Genomic DNA, 21,803 nt, shown 5'->3' with positions numbered 1-21,803 from the left:
CTTCTTTGAAGACCTCAAATTTGCCCGAAAGTATGCTCAGGATTCTTGAGCTAGCGCTATTCCAATGTCATCTTTGGAAATTCCATTGCAATTACGGCAGATGTAACTTTTGCATGGAATAGGCTTACATGAGCTCCCTTAGCGCTGGATATTGGCTGCATTAATACTCTTCTTCAATGTCGGAGTATCCTCTTCCTACGATATGGTGCTATGATCTCTGTCTCACTGTGCGCCTTGGGCCTTAGAATTTTGTAGGTCTACATTGTCCAGTGTCTCCTCAAGGGACAGCAGGTCGCCTCCTTACTCGATCCTGCTCTTTCGGCTTCCATAGCCCTCACGATTCCTTCGTGGAATCGCGGGATTCCAATTGACCTGGATACTCGTAGCCGAACAATGTCGAAATTCACAAGTTTTGTGACCAGTTCTTTGCACTTAGTATAATGATAGTTAACAGTGCCACTGCCTGTTCCTAGAATTTCATGGCATCTTTCCCCGTTATATCCAAATTTTTCTCAGTGATTCAGACCAGTACATTCTGAAAAGATTGATGTCAGAATTCTTGAATCTTGATGAGTCCACAAATGATTCTATTTTCTTCTAAAATTCATTAACCACACAGACTGACAGTTTCCCACATTTATGGGAAATGAAGGAAATGATCAATTTCAAGCCACTAATTCAGTAGCAATTCCTGCCACCGCCAGAATTCAAGGAATGCCTTTCACTAAATAATCATTTAATAGTTTCCCGATTCGGTCAAGAAAATGCACAACATTGTTGTCATTGGAAAGCAGCGTGAAGTCTCCTCCTGCGCGTCGTGATAGCAGCATTCTGCGGTAGCATAACTTACAGCTGTGTCCATCGCGGAGACAACTTCTGAATGCGCCTTGTTTTTACAGCTTCCAATTACATTCTTCCTCGAGACTATTGCCTGCGAGTACTACTTCATTCGTGCGGATCTCGAGGTACGCGCTCAATTAAAACCCAATGCATTTTATTCATGTGATGATCGTGCCAGCATCGATGTCGTTGTCTAGTATCTTAGTATCTACAGATACTTGAATTTAACGACACTTTTCACCTAAAGCGTTTTGAAAACGTCCACAATCTTTGTACTATGCCGACGCCACCAACTAGCTCCGGTTTTGTTTTCATCTTGACTGGTAGGAAGAAATGTTCAGGTGCCGGGACCTGTAAGGTGCAATCTAACAAGTTTTTACGGTTAGTTGAATTTTTCAAAACTTGTACGGGAGTGTTGTTGGAAGAATTCATTCATTCTTGGTTGTACAGGTTAAGTTTCATTTAGGAATTCAACGACATGTTTGCGTTAGGTTGACAGAGATCTGATGCTAGAAAGTATGTCCCCTTGATTTGCTTCTTTTTGTAAGGAAACTTCTAGATATTCTTGTCAGTGAGGAGCCTTCTATGAAGCGGTATGTGTGCTTTACCGTGTCTAGGGTGAATTCTTCGTATCAATGTAACTTTTGAATCAAGTTTGGAGTTCAATATGAAAAGAATGCTTCCACTGGCGAAAAATGAGCCACATACCTGAATTAGCTTCCACATCATTCATTTTTAAGGTTTTGTGTGAAACAAAACCTTATTAGAATCGATTCGATATCTGTCTGTCCGTCTGTCTGTCTGTCACACCCGATTTATTCGGAAACGGCTGGACCGATTGTCACGAAAATTGGTAAGAGTAAGTGATCTGCCGTTCCCTTTAAATGCAGCAACTGGCGCCATTTTGCGTTAAGTTTAAGGGGGGCTCCCCATACAGGTGAAAGGAGGCTGCAAAATTGTTTTCCATAGAATGTAGCCATGTGGGGTATCAAATGAAAGGTCTCAATTAGTACTTTTCGAAACTGGTTCAATATTTGATATTGGGTGAAACATAGGGGAGTGAGGGCTCAAAATATGACCATCAAAAAGTGTAACAGGTCTCGTTCTCAGAACCTATCCAACCGAAGTGCATCTCTATGAAATCTAGGCCTCAAAATATATCCGGTTCCGATATCTGCACAAATAAAGTTAATAATAGTATATTTCCACATTTTAGAAATTAACCCGGCACCCCCCTTATGTTCATCGCAGAAGTACAAAATTTAGCATAGGTGTATGAAGAACATGGTGCACAATTTGGTCAAGTTTGAAGAAAATCCAACTATTATTAACAAAGTTATAGGGGGTGAAACTTTACAATTTTTTGTGAATTTCGTGCACTCTACCACCTGCATGACGTCATCATCTCATACCAATTCGTCAATACCACAACGAAGTTAGTTCGTTTGAATTGGGTGGAAAAGGATTATTTTGTTTTAGTTTTTTAGTCATTTGTATATGAATATCAATTATTCCAACGAGACATGTGTGTATGTAGGTATATAGTATATGCGTGCTAATGGCAGATAGATATTAGAAGTAAATCGGAAATATGGGTACGATAAATTTATATACGTGCCTATATGTGTACAGTATTCGAAAATAGGCAGTTTGTTTGTTTAGGGTGAGCGTAATATCTGCGGCTGTAATATGTACGTATGCCTCGTAGTTTGGAAAAATATGGAGTATGTTGGATTTGTAGCTATATACGGATAGAAAAATGTGCGTTGAAATTTCTTAAATTCTTAAATTTCTTCTTCTTCACAAAACCTTTATACCCGAAGCGCGAGCTTCCGGTATTCCGACTTGTTTCATTTTAGGCAACGTGTGTCGAAGAAGGGGCAGGATTATTGATTTTAGGTCAGGGTTCAGTATCTGGCACGGCCTAAGGAAAGTCGCTGGTGGGATTGTTTTGCCCTGCTCAGGCAGTCTTCTAATTTTTGGGTTTGGATGGTTTTCAAGTTTATTGAAAAACCGCTCCGTAATGTTGAGAATATATTCTCTAATGGGGTCTATATTTGCTCGCCGGTATACTATGGTGTTCCTGCCGCACTTCTTAGTCTTCCAATTGTAAGACAATCCAGTGCAATGTCTTAATACACGCCGTTCGAAAGACATGCATTTATCCATGCCTTTCGAAAAGCAAGTGATCCACGAAGGAGCTCCGTAGCATATGATGGGCCTGATGAGAATCTTATATAGGATTAGCCTAGTTTTGGTGCTTAGACCCACTTTTTTGCAAAGTTTAAAATGGTCGTTAAATCTTAGGAATTCGTTAAAATTGATTCCTAGATATTTGATCGATTTCGACCCTGTTACTATTGTATTCCCGATTTCCAGTTTCAGGCGTTTAGCCTTCCTGTGGATGGATCTAGATCCCAAGTATCTAGATTTCCTCCTGAAGATGCAGACTTGTGTCTTGGTTGAGTTAATTTTAATACCCCAGCTCTGATAGTAGTAGCAGAGGTCAACCATGTAATCCTCTATATCGCTAACTGCCTTGTCTGGGCGAAAATTAGAAGAGTAGACGAGTGCGTCGTCGCCATACTGCATAAGCTCTGTACCGACCTGAGGGGAGGGGACATCAGCAGTGAAAATGTTGTATAAGGTAGGACCAGAAATGGATCCCTACGGCACCCCAGAAGTAAGCGGCAAGAGATCGGAAATCTCGGTTCCGACACTGACGTAAAAATGTCTATCCTCGAAGAAACTGATGGTAAGTCTGATCGTCGGGATTGGGAATTCGTATTTGATCAGTTTATAGATTAGCCCGTTTATACAGACGGAATCAAGGGCCTTTTCTAAATCCAGAGCGCAAGCTACCGTGGTTTTGTTGTTGACGTTAAGTCTGCTGGCCACAGTATCGTGGAGGTAGCTCAAGGCGTGCTGTGTTCCGTGTTTAGCACGGAAACCGAACTGATGGTCTGGAATAATGTTGTTAAGATTGCAGTTTTGGACCAGCCCTACGGTCCATGCTCTCTCAAAAAGCTTCCCCGGGTTATATAGAAGTGAAATGCATCTGAAGTTACCAGGTTCACTGGAGACACCTCCTTTCCGAATGACTATAATTTTGGCTATTTTCCAGGTGGATGGGAAGTAGCCATTATTAATGCAGTTATTAAAAACCGCAAGCAGTAACTTAATGGAGGCTACTAGAAGATTTTTTAAGACGAAATTCGTAATTCCATCTGGGCTTGTTGACTTACCGTTAAGGTTATGGGTAATAGCAGTGAGTTGTGATAAACTCAGAAATTTGCTCGAAGCAGTAGGGTTGTTGGAAGGGTTCGGGGCAGAAAAAGACGTGATTCTGTAGCAGTTCCAAGAAGTGAAATCTCTGACTGTTGAATCAACAGTCTTAGTGAGAGCCGTTCTGTTGCTCGGAGGCGTTGCGTTGAGCTGCCGCTCGAAGAATTCCCCAAGTGGTTTTGCTTTCTCACCATCACTGCAGACTCGCACTTTGTTTTGGGTTAGAACAAAGTTGCGGGTCAATTCCTTGCTACGTACTATACCACGGATTAGCGTACTGAGACAGTTAATCCGAGAGAGTAATGCTTTATACTCCGCATTTATTTTATTCCCGTGCTCGTCAAATTTGCGCTTGAGATTACGCCTCCAAATCTGCCTAACTTTCAAGTGGAGCATTATCTCATGTGGAAGAGAATTGAACTCAAACTCATCGACTTTTATCAGCTTAGAGCTCCTGCGTGTAGCAGTGTCAATAGCATCAAACGCCAAGTTAATAGCCTCGTCGATTTCTTTGTCCGACAGATTGCGATTATTTGAGAGCTTTTTCAAGTTGAGTTTTGGTGCTAACTCAGCCCTGAATTTATCCCAGTCAGTGTGGGCGAAAGACCTAATTGTGGTCATTACTCTCTTTTTCATAGAAAAAGGTGAGGACAGTTTGAAATTGACCGCGAAATGGTCGGAAATGCCTGGTAAGGTATCACATGATATTACCTGAAAGCTTTGCTTCATTTCTATAGACCGAAGGAAGTAGTCTAATATATATTGACTACTACTGTGCCTTGACGGAGAATTCGGCGAGACCATCACCAGATTGGTAGGCGAGAAAGGGTCGTGGATCCATTTGAGCAGGGTTTTCCCATTACAGTTAATGGCCGTGTCGCCCCAGTGAGTGTGCCTGGAGTTGAAGTCGCCTTCAAAGACTTTTCAGTCATGGCCCAGTTCCTCATTTCTAGATTGGCATCTAATATAAACGGAGACAATGAGAATCCGTTTATTGCCAGCCGTTTTAATGAAAGCCGCCGCAGCGGAACAGGTTAGCAGGTTGTCGTTTTGCACATCTAACGTAAAAAATATCATTAGCTGTTGATTAGATTTGTCTATCTTAGTCTTTAATACACATGCAAAATACCGCAAAATATCTGCCCTCAAGCATTTTTTCTTGGTAATTTATCGCGTACTCTTCAAGCATGGATTTTCCAACTATTCTTCTGAAAAACTGGTGCACCTCACATTACCATCAAAGCGCATCTAATCTAGCGTGTCCTATGTACATTGTTGCATTCATTCTAATTCTCCATGCACCAGTGCATCTACCTCGACTTGCATTAATTTTACTTGATCTTTATAAATGCAAGCTAGTTTTTACTCTGCCTCGAGCATTTTCCATTTTAACGGAATAATAGCAATGTCAGTCAAGGTATCATTTATGTATCCTCCTCCTATCATATCATCATCGTATCTCTCCATTATTTCATCATCGAGCATCATTGCAATGATTATGATTATATGATGACGGCAGTGATGACGAGGGTACATACTTACGACTCTAATGGACAGTGGTGATATGCTATTAGCCCGGCTGAGTGATGAGAGGAGGAAAACCGATTTGAATTTCTTATTGTATTATTTACACGGTTAGATGACTTTCTTTTCGCTTTGATTCTTTTTCGATTTTGGATTCCTATTTCCATCCTATATGTCTCTATGGGCACTTCATTCTTATACGGAAATTCAGTCGTGAATGAATGAAAATAATGCGGAATGTATTGTGGGAGGAGGGGTTGAAAATTCAATTCTTCATTGAAGGCCTTCATGGTTCGTGGACTTTTATGTGATTGAACCTTTAAACCTCGCGTTTACCTCCACTTATCAAAATGATGCAAATGAGTATTCTATGAATTACTTATGTATTATAGTTCAACGGCCTAATATGTGATAGGAGTTTATGGTAATGAATTTACATTGTTACTGTCAAGGAGAAAGGAAACAATGCAGTTGCTGCAGGGGACAGCAGCGGAAGCGAAAATGCATTCCAAACCCGTATTGCATTTATATCACGGCGATATCTTAGCTTTTTTACTTCCGTTTTTATTTCGAAACTTTGTAACAAAAAATGAATTAAAACTGGCGAAACTCTACAAATTGAATTTTCTTTTCGCATAAAATCAGTCAGAAGTGAGGATATGGAGAGCATTACAAGTACGTAAAGTGCAGGTGCATTAGGCACTTAAATTCACACCACTGCATGTAAATAGTTGCGATATTTGGTTTTATGCGTTTTAATGTTGATGAATGAAAAGAACATTTACTTTATTTCCATAAAAATTTCAAAGTTCTTCAATAGACGAGACGACCTTCGTCAAAATGCACGAATTTTTTTCTGAGTTTCATCAAGGATTTGCTTAGTTTTTGAATGATGGTTTTTTAGTTCCTTGATTAATGTTTGTTTTTTTTATTTAAAAAAAATGGGAACCGACTGATTTTCATTTATTTTTGCAGGCGAGGTTCTGGATGCAAGTTGTCGATGAGCTCCGTCGTGGAGTTAGACTGAAAAAGAGCAACTTTTCTAGAACACCAGTGGAATATGAGCTGACACCCTATGAAATTTTAATGGAGGACATTCGAGCCAGGTGAGTTTAAGATGTATTAAGATAATTTAACTGCATGGAAATCAGGATCTGCACGTTTCAAGTTTGAGGGAGGATTAGTGCTTTCCTAATGCAATTATTACACGCAGTGTAGTAATTTGGCATATCCTTTCACTCAATCTTTAGGTTTACTGTTCCGTCGTCCACTTCTGTATTATGTTCACAACCTCATACAATTAGTATAAATTCTGAATTATCGTAAATACTACGGTTTGCACCAAACTTTCTAACTTTGTGGTTATGAAACGGACTGCCATATGCAGGTGGATTTTAAAATTAACTTAAACGTTTTTCTGAGAAAAGAAAGTATATATTATTCATTTATTTTTTCGTAGTAAGGCTGATAGCTTATTCGATTATATAGGGTATGGAAAACGGAGGGTTGTCGAGTTGGCAAAGGCTTAGGTCTCCCCACCGCAGTTAGAATCTCTAGAAGAAAGATCCTTTTAAACAATACTAATGACACCACACGGAATTATACAAAAGTCCCCCACCCTTAAACAAAATGCAAAGTCATGCAATTCATTATGTGAGGAAAATTTCATAATTCTAATACCCTCAACAAACTTTATACTAATAAGTTCAGTCGTTTTCGAGTGACTGCTTATAATGTACAATTGTGCATCAAATAACCATCCCAAATTTACTTTTGAAATTCACGAAGAAGCATTGCTATACCTGCTATCTGGGATTTATCCGAAGTGTAGATCCAGCTTTTCGTGCCTTCAGTGCAGCTGTACAAGGATATGTAAGTAAAACTATTAAAAGAAAAAGTTTCCGGTTTTACTATAGATTTATTTTGGTTTTTGAAAAATGCGGGAAGGTGTTTCGGACACAATATGTATCCTTCTTCAGTGCTAGCTTGGTATTTATTTTATTTAATGTTATATACACTGGTCTCAAAATTGAAGATACCAGCTTCCTTATACATAATAAGTAGTGAAGGCGTCATGCCCATATGAGCTGTTTTTGGAGAATGACATCGCTGTAGTATGAAAATATTGCGAGACGAAGCTTCATTTACGGATTGGACTAGGGTAGATAGCGACCCCAGGGTGGCGGTATCTCTCCGGTGCTCTGGTTAATAGTGATGGACGAAATTTTCCGACAGCAGCCGGATGAAGGTGGTGGCATATGTCGACGACTTAGTGGTATTAATGTCAGGGATGAGTAACCTCATAGAAGGACCACTGGGAAAGGTGTGGCTGTGGGCTGCAAGATTTGGACTTGACATAAACCAAAACGTAATTCATGCTATTCATCATCAAGACAAGGTTACCTAAATTCCACCTATCACGGCTGAATGAACAAAGATTGGTTCTTTTCTCCAATGTAAAGTATCTGGGTGTAATCCTAGATCCAAAGCTAAATTGAAGATTGAACATAGAACTGCGGATTAAAAAGGCCTGTATAGTCTTCTACGGCTGCAAGAGAACCTTTGCAAAGAAATAGGGTCTACGGCCGAGGATGGTTCTTTGAATACACACAGCTGTAGTGCGTCCTATCTTAATGCATGGCTCTATTGTATGGTGGCAGGCTTTGAGCAAAAAGTACAATAAAACGAAGCATAATAAGATTCAAAGAACTGCGTGCGCAGTTGCTACCGGGAGATGCTCTCAATGTACTCCTGAATCTCTTCTCCCTAAACCTCTACATTGAATACGTTGTAGCGTGCAGAACAAACTACGATTTTTGCGGGAAATAAATCCGCTAATTTATTTATTGAAAAATAAAAAATATTGGCAAATATAAAAAAAAGTCTCCACCTCGTAAATTATGTATGGAAATATTGTTCAAAATTTCAAAAGGATCGGTAAAGTAATTTTGCAGTTAATGAGGGTGCCCAACTTCAAAAATGTGCCCTGTGGGAAAACGCTTTGAAATTTTGAATACTAAAAAATTTGAAATAAAACTCTCAAAAGCAAGTTTTATCGGCTTATACTGAATCATGGATCTTAGGTGTTGCTATCAGTAATGATGTCTAAAGCACATTTTGCTCTTTTCTTCGACGAATTCTGGTTCATAAAGCGAAAAACCTTCATTAACGACACAGGCTGCCACATAGGCTGCAATCTCAACGATGACAGACGTTCCACCCAAGTGGTTTGGTGAGATTTAAAACATAATTCCAGGAAGGTATTTTTGCTCATATTTTCATAGATATGTTCTAAAACATCCAAAACATCTTTGGGAAGAACACTATACGTCTGTTTGAACGAATCCAATACATTAGTAGCTGCAACTTTTTGCCATTCGAACCACGAGTCCACGCTAGGTCATGTATGAGACGTGATTGCTTCAACCGCTCTATATTCCTTAGCTTTGCTCCGATTCATCTCAAATTTTCTCACAACATTCTCGAGAGATTCTCCATTCAGAAAAAAAGAGTTTAAAAACGTTACCACTTCGTTTGCAATTGCCCGGCGCTAGCCAGAGCCAGGCTACGGACACAATATAAGCCATTCTTTGTTGATCTCAAAGAAATCTCTAGCTGAAGGGTGGCAGAGCTGTTTTTCTTCGTAAATGCTGCAGGTTAGATCTAAAGATCTGAGCTGGCTGGAATTTGCCTCCTTGCTTTTATCACAGCATTCATGCTCTTAGGAGTTGATGGTATCAAAACGGCGCATCACACCGATAATTGAGTTCCTCGGAGTGTTCGCTGATTCCTACCTACCTACCATAGGAACAGCCTCGATGAAATCCATGTCTACACTATGCTTTGACAGTTCCGTATTCTGTGACAGTTAGAATAGCTTTTTTTGTAAGTAGCCATCTGTTTTTTTTAGGCAATATGGTGACAATCTCCCGACTTCCCATTGATTTTCAGGAACAAACTCCTGTTTCTTTCAAAGTTTAGGAGAAATTCACTTCGCTATGTATGTCCTAAAGCCGTTAAAAATTGGGTTAGGACTGGTTTTACTAATTGAAGCTGTTTATCCCATTCCTCAACATATGTGTATGATGTTCTACTTTCCACTTCCTGTGCAAGGCTTTAAGAGACAATTCATTTGAGTACCAAGATATGCTCCGACCTAAACTGTATTCTTTTCTTACAAGGAGACTTTATTTGTCTTCCGACAGCAGTAACGGTCCAAAGTGCGTAACTATTCATTGCAGGCCTCTAAGAATATATGTATGTATGTTATGTCGACTTCAGAACAAACGCTTGGGACTAGGTTATGGATCACATCAGAAAATCAAACGGCCAATCGAATTAGAATATTCGCTACTATAAACGCAATTTCAAAAACAAGTTCCTATGTGAAGCATACTGAATCTTTATGACGGCTCATGGTACACTGAAGAGAGTTCGAATTCACAGTTGTTGTCCTAGTATGGATGGGAAAAGAGTAAAGAATTAGTTTGTTTCTGCTTCATAAATTGATCGATTGTATTGTCAAAGTAGTTCCATGTTGGATTCCGCTGTAGAGTTTCCTGATCGTCGAGGATTACCCCTTTTAGTCATTTTGTCTTCAAGAATGCAGTGCTTCATACCCACAGAACAGGAATTCTTTAGAGTAGATAATTGACTAACGATGTAATAACAAAACCACCTCTAAGCTAAAAGCATTTTAAAGACGTCCTCTATCACCCTGATGTAAATCAACTTTTTCACATAAACTTCCATTAATCAACCAAGAATGGAGGGGTTATTAGAACCTTGATACGTAAGCAATTGCACCAACTACTATTTTCATTTGGACAATTAGGAAGTTAAATTGCTCGTGAAAATTAAATGAACTAAAAGGTCAATCAATCGTTATCTCAAAATAAAATCCCCCATATATAAAAAGTATTTCTTCTGAATCTGCAGGGTTGTAATAAAGCAATCGATTAAAGAATACGAGAGAGCTTAAAGATATGGTTTCGCTGAGAGAGCTTGATATGGTTTCAATTATGCCTAAATGCTTAGCACTTAGTGCTAGTATTAGGTAAAATCCGGCATAAACGGAGATTGTGACAACTCGGAAGTATAATAGAAATAATGTAGCCAAAAGGAAGGAGAACTATGTCCAAAGCAAAGAAAGCAATCTGAATATGCAAAAGAGTCTAATAGTGCAATAAATCCAAAGGTGGAAAAAAATAACCAGACACCCAAAAACAAACGTCAGTCTCTAGATTTTCAACTCGGAAATCAATTACGGCAAAACTCACGGAGGATGGTCGAAATGTCGTCCCTGCCCCAAAATTGGTTCACCCCAAATGAACTGGAAATCTCCCGCACTTGTTATGCCTGAAGAGTTCGCTTTTGACCGACGACCATAACGTGGATGAGATGCAGTTGGTCTGTCAGTTTTGACTGCTCAGGCGGTGGGTGATCGAATGAAAAATGATTTCAGACGTGTATGTTTAGGTTTTGAACTAGAATTTTATGTTTATCTTTATCGTTAATAAACATTTGTGAAAAAAGCCAATACACGAAAGTATCTCAAATTCTCCTCTGAAGGCCTTCCACGTCCAGAGCTGAACAACTGTTATTGCGGTTTGACAGTACGTTCAACTTGCGGCCGGGTGCATTGCGGGCTCTTTCGGCTTAATTGACAGGCAATATGGTATCAATCGAGCTGAATGCGGCCTTTAGCACTTGCTTCTGCAGAAAAGGTGTTTAATCAAAGCCAAGAACATAACTATCCTCCATTGGTTTACATAGAAGGAATCCAACCAATATGGTGTCATTAAGCTAGGAAATGTAGAACCGCATGTTGGGAGCCATTTGTAACGACGTAATGAAATTAGCCAATGGTCAAAAGATTGCCCTGAGTGACCAGAGATAACCAAGAGGAGATAACTATCTCTGAACAAAGTTATGTTAAATGACCTGCACTTCAGTACTTCTGAAGTGCTCGAAGAACCCTCACGCCTCCCACATTCTCGAGCATGGCTAGCAAAGAGGCAAACAAGTTCATGTGGACGGACCGCTTTGGTCATGGCAATATTTGCGGGCGGACCTTCGCAGACAATTTCGCCAATTTTTTTTTTAGGTTTTTGGGACAGCTCTCCCGTGTTGATTTTTTTGGCTACTTAGAAAGATTTTCCGACCATCGCCCAATCTTATTATGTCATTATATGGTCATATATTGAAAGTCGGGTAATCCGACTAGCTTCCAACTCTTCGAATCTTAACCTTTCCTGTTGCCAACAACGCCGAGCTCTCTTTGATACGTGAACTCTTATCAGGCTTTGTATTGAATGTTGCTCCGCTCCTCTCTGAGATTATCCTGCAGAATGCGCCTAGCAACACATGGTAGGTTCAAACAGGTTCTCCTCGTGTAGCTCAATGTTTCTTTCCCCCGAATCCCGTGTGATACCATCTTACTCTTAGCTTTAAATATAGGATAATATATCTTCTATCTCTTCCTCCAGAAGACAAAACGAACATAGATTCTGGTCTCTCCATAAATAAATAAATTAACACTTTTCAGAAGTGTCTCTCCATTCTCTTTTGTCTCCCTTGACTGCTCATTTGAAAAAGGAAGCAATCCGAACTTTGATATCTTCGCCGGTTTGGAGAAATACTTCTCTAAATGCAAAAAAGGCAATTTGTCATAATCAGCAATTTACTGAAAATTAGTTTTATTTCCTGTTTTGATTAAACTTTAATAACTTCAATAGCGACGTTTAGTTTTGGGAATAAGAAATGTGATGAGATCCATGATATTTACCTCAAAAAGGAATACTCTTGTCTATTTCGTTGAACTTGTCATCCCTAATGTAAGACTCTCAAGGAAGAGGTGTATCTGTGTCTCACTGTGGGTAGTGTCTTCATCGCAGATACGAATGCCTCTAGTATGTTATCAAGTATCATCAGGTGCTTGCAATTAAATGTTGGGAAACAAACGCTACGACTTTAAAGGAAATCTATCGCGAAGCACCTAACATAGGTTCGATACCACGTCCTTTGTTGTGGGATTACAATTAAAACACTGATAATAATAATTATCTTTAAGATATTCTGAAAGGTTGAAATGTGATCTAAACGCTTAGAATCGATTTTAGGGATATGTTCATCCAGAGACCCGATGAAGAACATCTAGCACCTGGGAAATAACTGAATGTTCGAATCAACGGAAAGAAATGATTAATCTTTTTTGAATTCACCTTTGCGGCAGCAGTTTAACTGATCGGAAGAGACACATACATTCAACTCCTCCTTATGCTAAATCAGAATCCATTTATTACGTACTTTGTAGGGCGGGGTTACAAGTCTCCTATCACGCATCTCCAAATCATCTCTTGGAAGTTTCCTTCTTGAAAACGCTCCGTCCTGACACGCACCTCAATTGATATTCATTGCCACAATTCATTCAGCTTTATCTCTGGTATCTTTTTATTCATCAATCTTCAGTATTCCGCATGTCTGGTTTCTCCCGTGTATTCTCATTAAATATTTTATTCCTGTAGGTGTTGAACGTATGATGATAAAACGCCGCATTTATAAGTTTCCGAATTGTTCACGAAATAATACGTGAACACATTCTCTCAAAATATTTTCGAGGCCATTCGTGGTACAGAAGAAGCGTGTCAAAATGAGACGACCTTCATATGCTTTCCACTACTGTTTCCACCGAAAATATATAATCCAAATACAATACGGTAGGAGATCTATATAATATAAAAATAACGAGGTAGTACTTATTTCTTGCCATTTCATGTTCCATGATGGAGTCTATTATTATTTTATCGACCATTGTTCGAGCGAAAGACTTACTTTTATGAGATAAATATTACACTCTGCTGTCGGCACTGTAATTGTATTATGTTAAAGGGGCACCCAATTTCAACGAGATGTTAATTTTCTTTTATTAGATTATTATTATATGCACATTGACAAGCACCTGGGCAAAAGAGTGGTAAATAACGTTTGGAAATTTTGCAGAATTCCTTTTTATGATGGAGCGTGACTTGGGGAACTTTGCAAATTGAGTTTTTTCTTTAAATTTTCTAATGTAATTTAAGATCGTTCTTGTAACCGTTTGAAGACCTACTTATTCATTATGTAAGTTCTGCGGCGAAGAATTCTGAATAGGGCTTTGTAATTTGCTAGAATTCAAGAAGAATAACCATTGACCCAAATAGGAAGCTACGTAGGTGTGTGGAATATCTTCTATTGTTAATCGACACTATTCTTCTCGCATAGTTGAATTCGCAAGTTGTAAAGTATCCAGGAATTCTCATTAGAGACTATCCCATCCCGCGATTGCAATCTTAAGATAGGTGGGTTTGTGGAGTTCCGCATGGACATTCATTACTAATTCCCAAAAATTTAGTTCGAAATGTTAGTCAGGAAACTTGAGGTCTTTCATAGAGATCGAATATTACTTACATATACTATGTTGGAAAGAGCATCAGGAAGTCCTAACCCAAGACTGGTTGGAATTTATTAAATCCTGATAAAAAGCAAAGAAAACGTTGGATGTCTACATCAAAATCAACAAACAGGTAGAGGATAGAATGTAATAGGCCAGCAAGAACCCTTATGGAAAGGTAGGTACCTATCGTCCGATAGGAAGTAGCAGCGGAATTGGAAAAATTCGGTTATGCCCCCAAAAATATCTTTACGTTTATCGCTTCAGTTTGAAACCTTCCTACAAAACCAGTAAATTTCCTATTTTATCGTAGCAAAACTTAAAAACAATCGTAGCGGTAAGGGGATTATCAGAACTTGATTTCTAATTTCGCAATCTCTCTTAGGGGGGAAAACCATATTAGGAGGTTTTCCGCCTCGACTTTTTTTATTGCAGATTAGCTGTCCCAGAATAATGCTGCAGAAATTTCAAAGCGAAGTTCGTGTTCTTCTAAATTAAATGGGCGAACAACCCAGCGATTGTTAAATAAAGGCTCAAGGTTGAGCGCGGAATAATGCCGCGTAACCTTATTATTTGTGGCTTAAATTTTCCAAAAAATCTTCGGAATATGACCAAAATAATGTTCGAATGTCCGGATAGATGATTGGTTAGAGCACAAGGCTGTAGTGCGGAAGGTGCAGATTTGGCGGCCGTGGCATTTGTATCGTGATTTGACATCGGATACCAGTCGACCCAGCTGTAAATGAGTACCTGAGTCAAATCACGGTAATAATCTCGGGCGAACGCGCAATGCTGATCACATTACCTCCTGCAGGGTACTGTAATCCTGTAGTGTACCGTCACGGTCTTGAATGAAGTGCTCTAACACACTTCAAGGCCCTGCTCCAATTGGATTGTTGCGCCAACGATTATTATTATTAATGTCCAAGTTTCATTGAATTCCAATTAATTCTTCCCACTAAGAAAAATCTCAATAAAGTATGTGTTATGAGCCTTCTAATCCGGTTTCCCCCCTTAATTATGAGTTGATTGAGGATAGAAGCAAACTAAATGGCCGCGAAACAAAGCACCGGAGCACTAAATGATAAATCAGGGCGTATCAAGGATGTAGGTAGGACTATTTCGCTGCATAGAAAAGTCAACCAGACGTAGGTGCAAACTTTGTTAAGGGGGAGATACGTCTAACCGGTCCAGGAAGCTGAGAATTTTTCTTCTTCTAAAAACCTTAGTAAGTTTCCGTATAATAAACCCTGAAAGGAATCTGGAATTTCTTATAAAAGATTCACATAAAAATTACGGACGCTAAGCTGTACAGAAATTTGTGGGCTAGCAACCTGCAAATTTTGAAACTTTATTGCTACCGAAACGTTAACAAGGCCTTAAATAGCGGCTGACCTCACGGCAACGACCTTTAACTATCGAAAACGGACCATTATTGGTTTCTAGAATCTGCGCACTCTCCTCAACAATGGCAGTGGTTATCCTCAGAATGCTCGCAGTTTAGGGAAGGCTTCCTAAAGGTGATATTGTTATTGTGATGAGTTATCTATCATAAATACCATGGCAGGATCTAATAACACCTTCCTCGGGCGTATGGGGAAGCACGCTGTACCGTTACCGTACCGGTAATGGTGGGAGGTTCGTGGATTTCTGCAACTTCCACCGCGTCGTCATTGGTGGCACATTGTTCGAGCCTAAAGCCTATCATAAGGTCAGTTGGTTTTCAACTGACCGACGTTGGTTGAGCAATCACATCGACCACTTCGCGATCAGCAGTAGATTTGGGGGTTGTCTCCTGGATGCGCGTAAAAAGAGATGCGCTGACATCGGCCTCGAAAGGGATCACCATCTGATGGTCGCTTATGTTTACTTGGGTATTGCGTCCGCCACTTCTCGCAGGGTTGGGGAACTGCTAAGTTCAACATCGACTGCTTGAACCACCCATATTTCTGACTGAGCGGCAGATATACTGAGCAACGCGGCTGAGAATATTGATGAACATTGGGCCGCCATCAAAATTCTCTTTTCTCGTGTGCTACACAGGTCGTCGGTCACTTCATAAGATCTGGCTGACTGCGGAATCTTGAAAGGGGATCGATGAATGGAAGGGGTTTAACTCCGATACCGAGCGAAATATCAAGAAGTTTAGCCTAGTATACGCTGTGACAAAAGAGCTGCTGTGCTATTGCCGCCATCAAAATTCTCTTTTCTCGTGTGCTACACAGGTCGTCGGTCACTTCATAAGATCTGGCTGACTGCGGAATCTTGAAAGGGGATCGATGAATGGAAGGGGTTTAACTCCGATACCGAGCGAAATATCAAGAAGTTTAGCCTAGTATACGCTGTGACAAAAGAGCTGCTATTGCGCTAGTCAGGAAAGCGAAAGGTGCCGCAGATCGCAATGACTTCAGAACTATCTACCGCATCACGATAGTCCTGTAAACGACGTCGTATACCGCATCAAAATGGTCCTGTGAAGGACGTCAACGCTCGACTTCTCATCCACGACGATGAACAACTGAAGAGGTGGTTAGAATACTTCACCTTGGTCCTTAATCGTATTACATCCGGTGAAGTTCCTCCTCTTGTGGATGAAATGGCTAGTCACCGTAACATGCGTATATGGACTGTTCCTCCAAGTAGAAGAGAATTCGTTTCGGCCATCATTGCACTCAAACGGAGTAAAACCGCTGGGCTTGACGGTCTCCCTCAGAGTTATTTATCGTTGCACCTGCAGTAACTGCAGATCTGCTGTTTCCACTCGTATGTAAATCTTGGGAATCCGAGACCTTTCCTGGAGAGTGGAAAAATGTTAAAAAAGAGCACACATTTTGAATGTGACAATTGGAGGGGTATCTTCATGCTCCCTGCCGTTGTAAAAATAATAACTAAAATAATTCTGCAAACCACCAAAGAATATCTCGAAAGCTTGATTGGTACAGAAGGAGCTGGTTTCCGCTCCGGATCCTCTTGCATTGACAACATCAACACCCTACGGATCATTTTGGAATAGTGCGCGGAATTTAGATCTTGGCTACACTTGCTCTTCTTCTTCAAGAAAGCTTTCGACACCGTGAATAGAGAGTGTAGCTGGAATGCTCTACCCAGGAGGGGCATCCCGGAGAAACTAATAGCTATTATCAGAACGGCACATGATGGCGCAAAATATTACGTGCTCTACCGAAGTAAAATATCGGAGGATTTTGAGGTCCAAAACGGAGTCCGCCAGGGTTGCATCCTGTCACCGATATTATTTCTTGTTGTTATCGGTGGCTTTCTTCGTGCTGCTTTGTCCGGAGGACGTGGAGGAATTCAATAGACGATGATATCTTCCCTCAAACACCTCAACTACGCTGATGACGTCTGTTTGCTCTCTCATCGGACGATAGACCTTGACGAAATGGCTCTGGATTTGGAAAAAGTGACAAATAGAGTTAGACTGAATATGAACACCAACAAAACCAAGCTCCTCAGTCTGACAGGTCATCGTGCTCTCCCTATATGCATTAATGGACAGAGCATCGAAAGCGTCCATCAATTTTTATATCTTGGAAGCCTGGTTTCTACCGACGGTAGCACTGAACCAGATGTTGCCCGACGGATTTACAGCGCTAGGTCTGCTTTTGCTGCTCTTTCTAAAATCAGAGATGCAGTTATCTCAACACTAAGATCAAGTTGAGACTATTCTGTTGTTTCTGTGTTGGTATATGGGGGTAGCACATGGAAAGTGAACTCCACTGTTACTCAAAAACTTCAAACTTTGCGTCGTATCATTGGAGTACGCTGGCCTGAAACTATTTCAAACGAACAACTTGGTCGACACACGGACTTGGTAATCGTGTGCGATGTGATAGGAAAACGAAAGTGGCAGTGGAAAGGTCACGCAATAAGAAGGGGGGGGGGGCAATTGCATTGCGGTCTATGCCATGCAGTGGAATCCACTCTCGTAAGATAACCAACGAGTGGGTCGCCTCAAGGGTAGAACAGTAAAGCGGGAGTGAACTTCCAATATTGAAGAAAATGTCTGGTGGAAGACCAGCGCTCACTGTTGACTGATAACGCTAGTGAAAAAAGTTTCGAAGTCGTACCGTTTTCAGAAAAAATATTTTCCACAAAAATTCCCGGCCACGTTTGACTGATTTTCGAAATTAGATATGGAAAAACGAACAGATAGATATTTATAAATGAAACATTAACAATGAAATTTGCTAGAATGATGTCATTACCAGAAAACATCATTGAGGAAAACATTAATGGAACTTATCTACTCTATTTGTCTTGAAAAACAACGGAGTGGGAGGTATACAACCACAATATAAGAAAGTCAAAGCTGAGTGATTACGTCACTTCCTGTAAGTATCTGAGCGCAATGCCAGAAAAAAGGTATATGAGGTACACTGGAGTACTCGATCCGAAAGCAAAAATGGAGTTCTTTTCTCGGCCCAGGGAAGGTAGGTACATATCAGTGCCCGCTCCGAGGAGCCCAATTAGCGCTTTGGTGCGCCGTTTTGATGCCACAAACTCCAAAGACCGTGACTTTTGTTATGGGAGCAGGGAGGCAGAGTCCAGCCGGCTCAGCTCTTCAGAGCCAGCCCGTAGCATTCACGAAAGAAAACAGCTCTCCCACCCTGCAGCTAGAAATCTCTCTGAGGTCCCCAAAGAATGGTTTCTCGGCCCAAATCAGCCAAGGTTTCAAATCGATTGTTTTGATCATATCCGTGCCGAGTTTTTGAATTTATATATTCGGAGCCAACAGCATTCGTCGCCGCAGCGCAGAGATGGGATAGCGTCTAATATGTTTACTTGTGTCCTGATTAAGGAAACTCAGCAAACACGCGAACGTCTTCCTCATTATTCAACTCTACACATTTCTAGGGCGACCCATTTTCTTACACCTTCCACCGTTATGTGACCTAATCACTGCTATTTTCTCCTTCCAATCAACACATCTCCTACTCGACCTTGTTCTTTGGTTGATAATGTCGCAAGCCAGAGCACCCCGATGACATGATGTAGACACGATTTAGTTTTGTTGGTGTTTGTCTTCATTTTGAAACTCCACGAGTCAATGTGGGAGTAAACCAATTACTTCTCCAGCTGACGATGATACTCTGATGGTTGGCCTTAAATCCAATATCAATTAATGTGTAAATAGTATTAATTAGTCTTTTCATGTTATTCAGATCCTAAAAACCAAAATTGTGATGGGCGAATTATATTTGTGCGTTTTCTGCATGGCGATGTAACATATAGATAAAAGGCTTCTCATGATTTATGTGCCAAGTTCAAAATTTGGCTGACATTTGGGGTTCGCGTTTTGCTACCTGACAGTCTTTTAGGAAACGAATAACGTTGAAACTAATACAAGAGAAGTGCTGTCTTACTTATTGAACACTCAGACGCATGCACCCCGTCATATAATCGACCAACATGACAGTAATTCTTGCCATAAATCCATGGTCAAGGTTTGCGGATAAGATGTTCACACGAGACGAGCAATTTAGTTTCAGCAAAGCAAGATCTGCGGCCCCAGACGAGGAGTCATATTTTCTGTATCTTCCATCAATCAAATGCAAATATTTCTCCTCCATTAATCAAATAAGGGCATTATTTTCAGTTCAAAAGAATAATTTCAAAATCTAATCAAATTTTGATTTATCGCCTTTCGAAACAAGACCAGCAAATAGTCAAGAGGATGTGACATTTTGACCCTACATTGGCTGAGCATGTATGATGGCCTGGGTTTTCAAAATTTGGGGTGTATATTGGCCTACCAATTCTGCAGTTTGTAATTACCTTGAGATCATCGGAAGTATTTTTGCACGCTTAATGGAAAATGCACAAGGATCATCAGTCCCAGGAGAATATTGGAGTCTTGCATTTGTTGCAATAAACGCACGAAACAAATCAACCGTCTTGATTTCTGAGATCAGAAACATTTTGTTTCTAGGCTATAAGTCAGTGCAAGAATGGACAAATTGTAAAAAGTTTACGAGAAATCACGTTAGCTTTATTAGGTCTCGGCATGAAGACTACATACATTAGGAGCAAATCGAGTTTCTAGACGGTACGTAATGTCATTGCATATACGCGAGTTAGGCACAAGGTAGCTAAATGGTTTCCTTGGATATGTTTCCCTTTCTCATGCATCACATACACGATACTTATAACATAGTAAAAACGCGGATCTTTTCACGCGCAATTGATTGAAAAACCGAATATGCGCAATGGTTTTCTTCCACTATACAAATTCAAGCGATGGGCCGAGAGAGGAATCTCCTGTATGTAGTCTTTTTGCGTTACTCTTACATAAAAGATTCACAAATTAACAAATAGAGAAAATGTATGGGCTGAAAGACGTTTTATGTAGATCTGTTATGAAATTTCACAATGAGAATGTGTAGGGATCTCACTCGCTGGGAGAATCAAGACTTTTTATATAAACATGCAGTGGCTTCCTCCTATGCGAAAATACCCGGCATTTCCACTGTTTATTTTAAGGTGCAAAATTACGAGTACATCAAAAGTAAATCCTCTCCTAACCCAACATTACAGTTTATACGAATAAGTTTCTGAACAATCACATAAACTTTCGTTTTTTTTTTGGGTCAAGGACTTGAATCCTGAAAAGTTTTATTTACCTGCTCAATTTACCCCACTCAATTAAAGAGGAACTCTTATCTCCGGCATTATTCGTAAATGTTTCCCTAAAATACATTTTTTATTTCTCCCGCAGGAAGTACAATCTTCGAAAAGTCATGGTAAACGGAGATATTCCACCACGGGTGAAAAAGGATGCTCATGCAGTGATATTAGAGTTTATTAGGTCTCGACCGCCTCTCAAAAAGGTACGTAAATTCCTTTGGACCGTACTATTCCTCGCATAAGATTGTGTCCGTATATAAATTCCTGCTTTTAATGTACGTTTCCACTTTCTACTTCCTTCGGGAATATCATTTCAGGCTTCGGATCGAAAGCTACCGCCACCAATAAAGAGAACTCCATCACCTCGGGAGCAATTGATGGATTCGATCCGAAAAGGTCGTACCTTAAGGCCTACGCAGACTCGCCTGAAGAATAGACGTAAGTACCTTCTCAATTAAGTAAATTTGGTGTGTTGTGAATGAAATTGACGAGCCGAGAATATGAAGGAACCCTTTTCGGAATTTATTCATGTGAATCCGTTCGAGACTGAGTGGAATGTAAGATGGTATTTTTGGTTGAAGGATTGGTTTGGAATTTGGTATGTAAGGCGGATGCTAATCTTACCCGCAGACCTTTCGTAGGGAACATATTCAATTGATGGTTTGGAAAAATATAAATTGTTGTGTGTTAAATGGTCAAGAAGTGTGAAAGATTTTTAGAAGAAAGTGTGGAAGCATGAATCAATTGAAGGCATCAATTGTGTCAAGCAATTCAATACGAAAGGAAGATTTCATTGCCTTTCATTGGTAAGGTAATAAAAAGTGAAATGAGAAAGTGCGCACAAAAACGGGTCCATTGTGCGCTTCAAATCAATACATTTACCAAAATTTTTGAATCTCACCTGCAATTGCCTTCCCATCGTTTACCTTAATTGCTTTCATCAAAACAATGGTCAGATAGTTTCCCGCACATTATTGTCCAGCTTCAGGTCATTGTGACCCACACACGATGCATGTCCATTTGTCGATTATGATTGGGATCACTCTGTGGGTCAAACGAAAGGTAAAAGCTTACCACG

At 40.1% G+C, this 21,803-nt stretch overlaps 1 protein-coding gene across 3 annotated transcripts in view; it reads left to right on the top strand.

Moving 5' to 3' along the window:
• Positions 1-21,803, top strand: part of LOC119647256 (protein spire) — a 362,124-nt gene that overhangs the window by 230,928 nt on the left and 109,393 nt on the right. For 2 of the 3 annotated variants that reach the window (XM_038048137.1, XM_038048135.1), the window contains exons 7-10: positions 6,295-6,324; positions 6,625-6,755; positions 20,817-20,928; positions 21,043-21,163. In XM_038048137.1, the coding sequence (XP_037904065.1) occupies positions 6,295-6,324; positions 6,625-6,755; positions 20,817-20,928; positions 21,043-21,163 (394 nt within the window). The remainder of the gene's footprint in view (positions 1-6,294; positions 6,325-6,624; positions 6,756-20,816; positions 20,929-21,042; positions 21,164-21,803) is intronic. The other variant, XM_038048136.1, reaches the window with a different exon arrangement.

The sequence above is a fragment of the Hermetia illucens genome, chromosome 1, assembly GCF_905115235.1.
Source record: "Hermetia illucens chromosome 1, iHerIll2.2.curated.20191125, whole genome shotgun sequence".
In the NCBI taxonomy this organism is placed as follows: Eukaryota; Metazoa; Arthropoda; class Insecta; order Diptera; family Stratiomyidae; genus Hermetia; species Hermetia illucens.
Note: the sequence above shows the minus strand (reverse complement) of the source record. Positions and strands in the feature narration are given on the sequence as shown.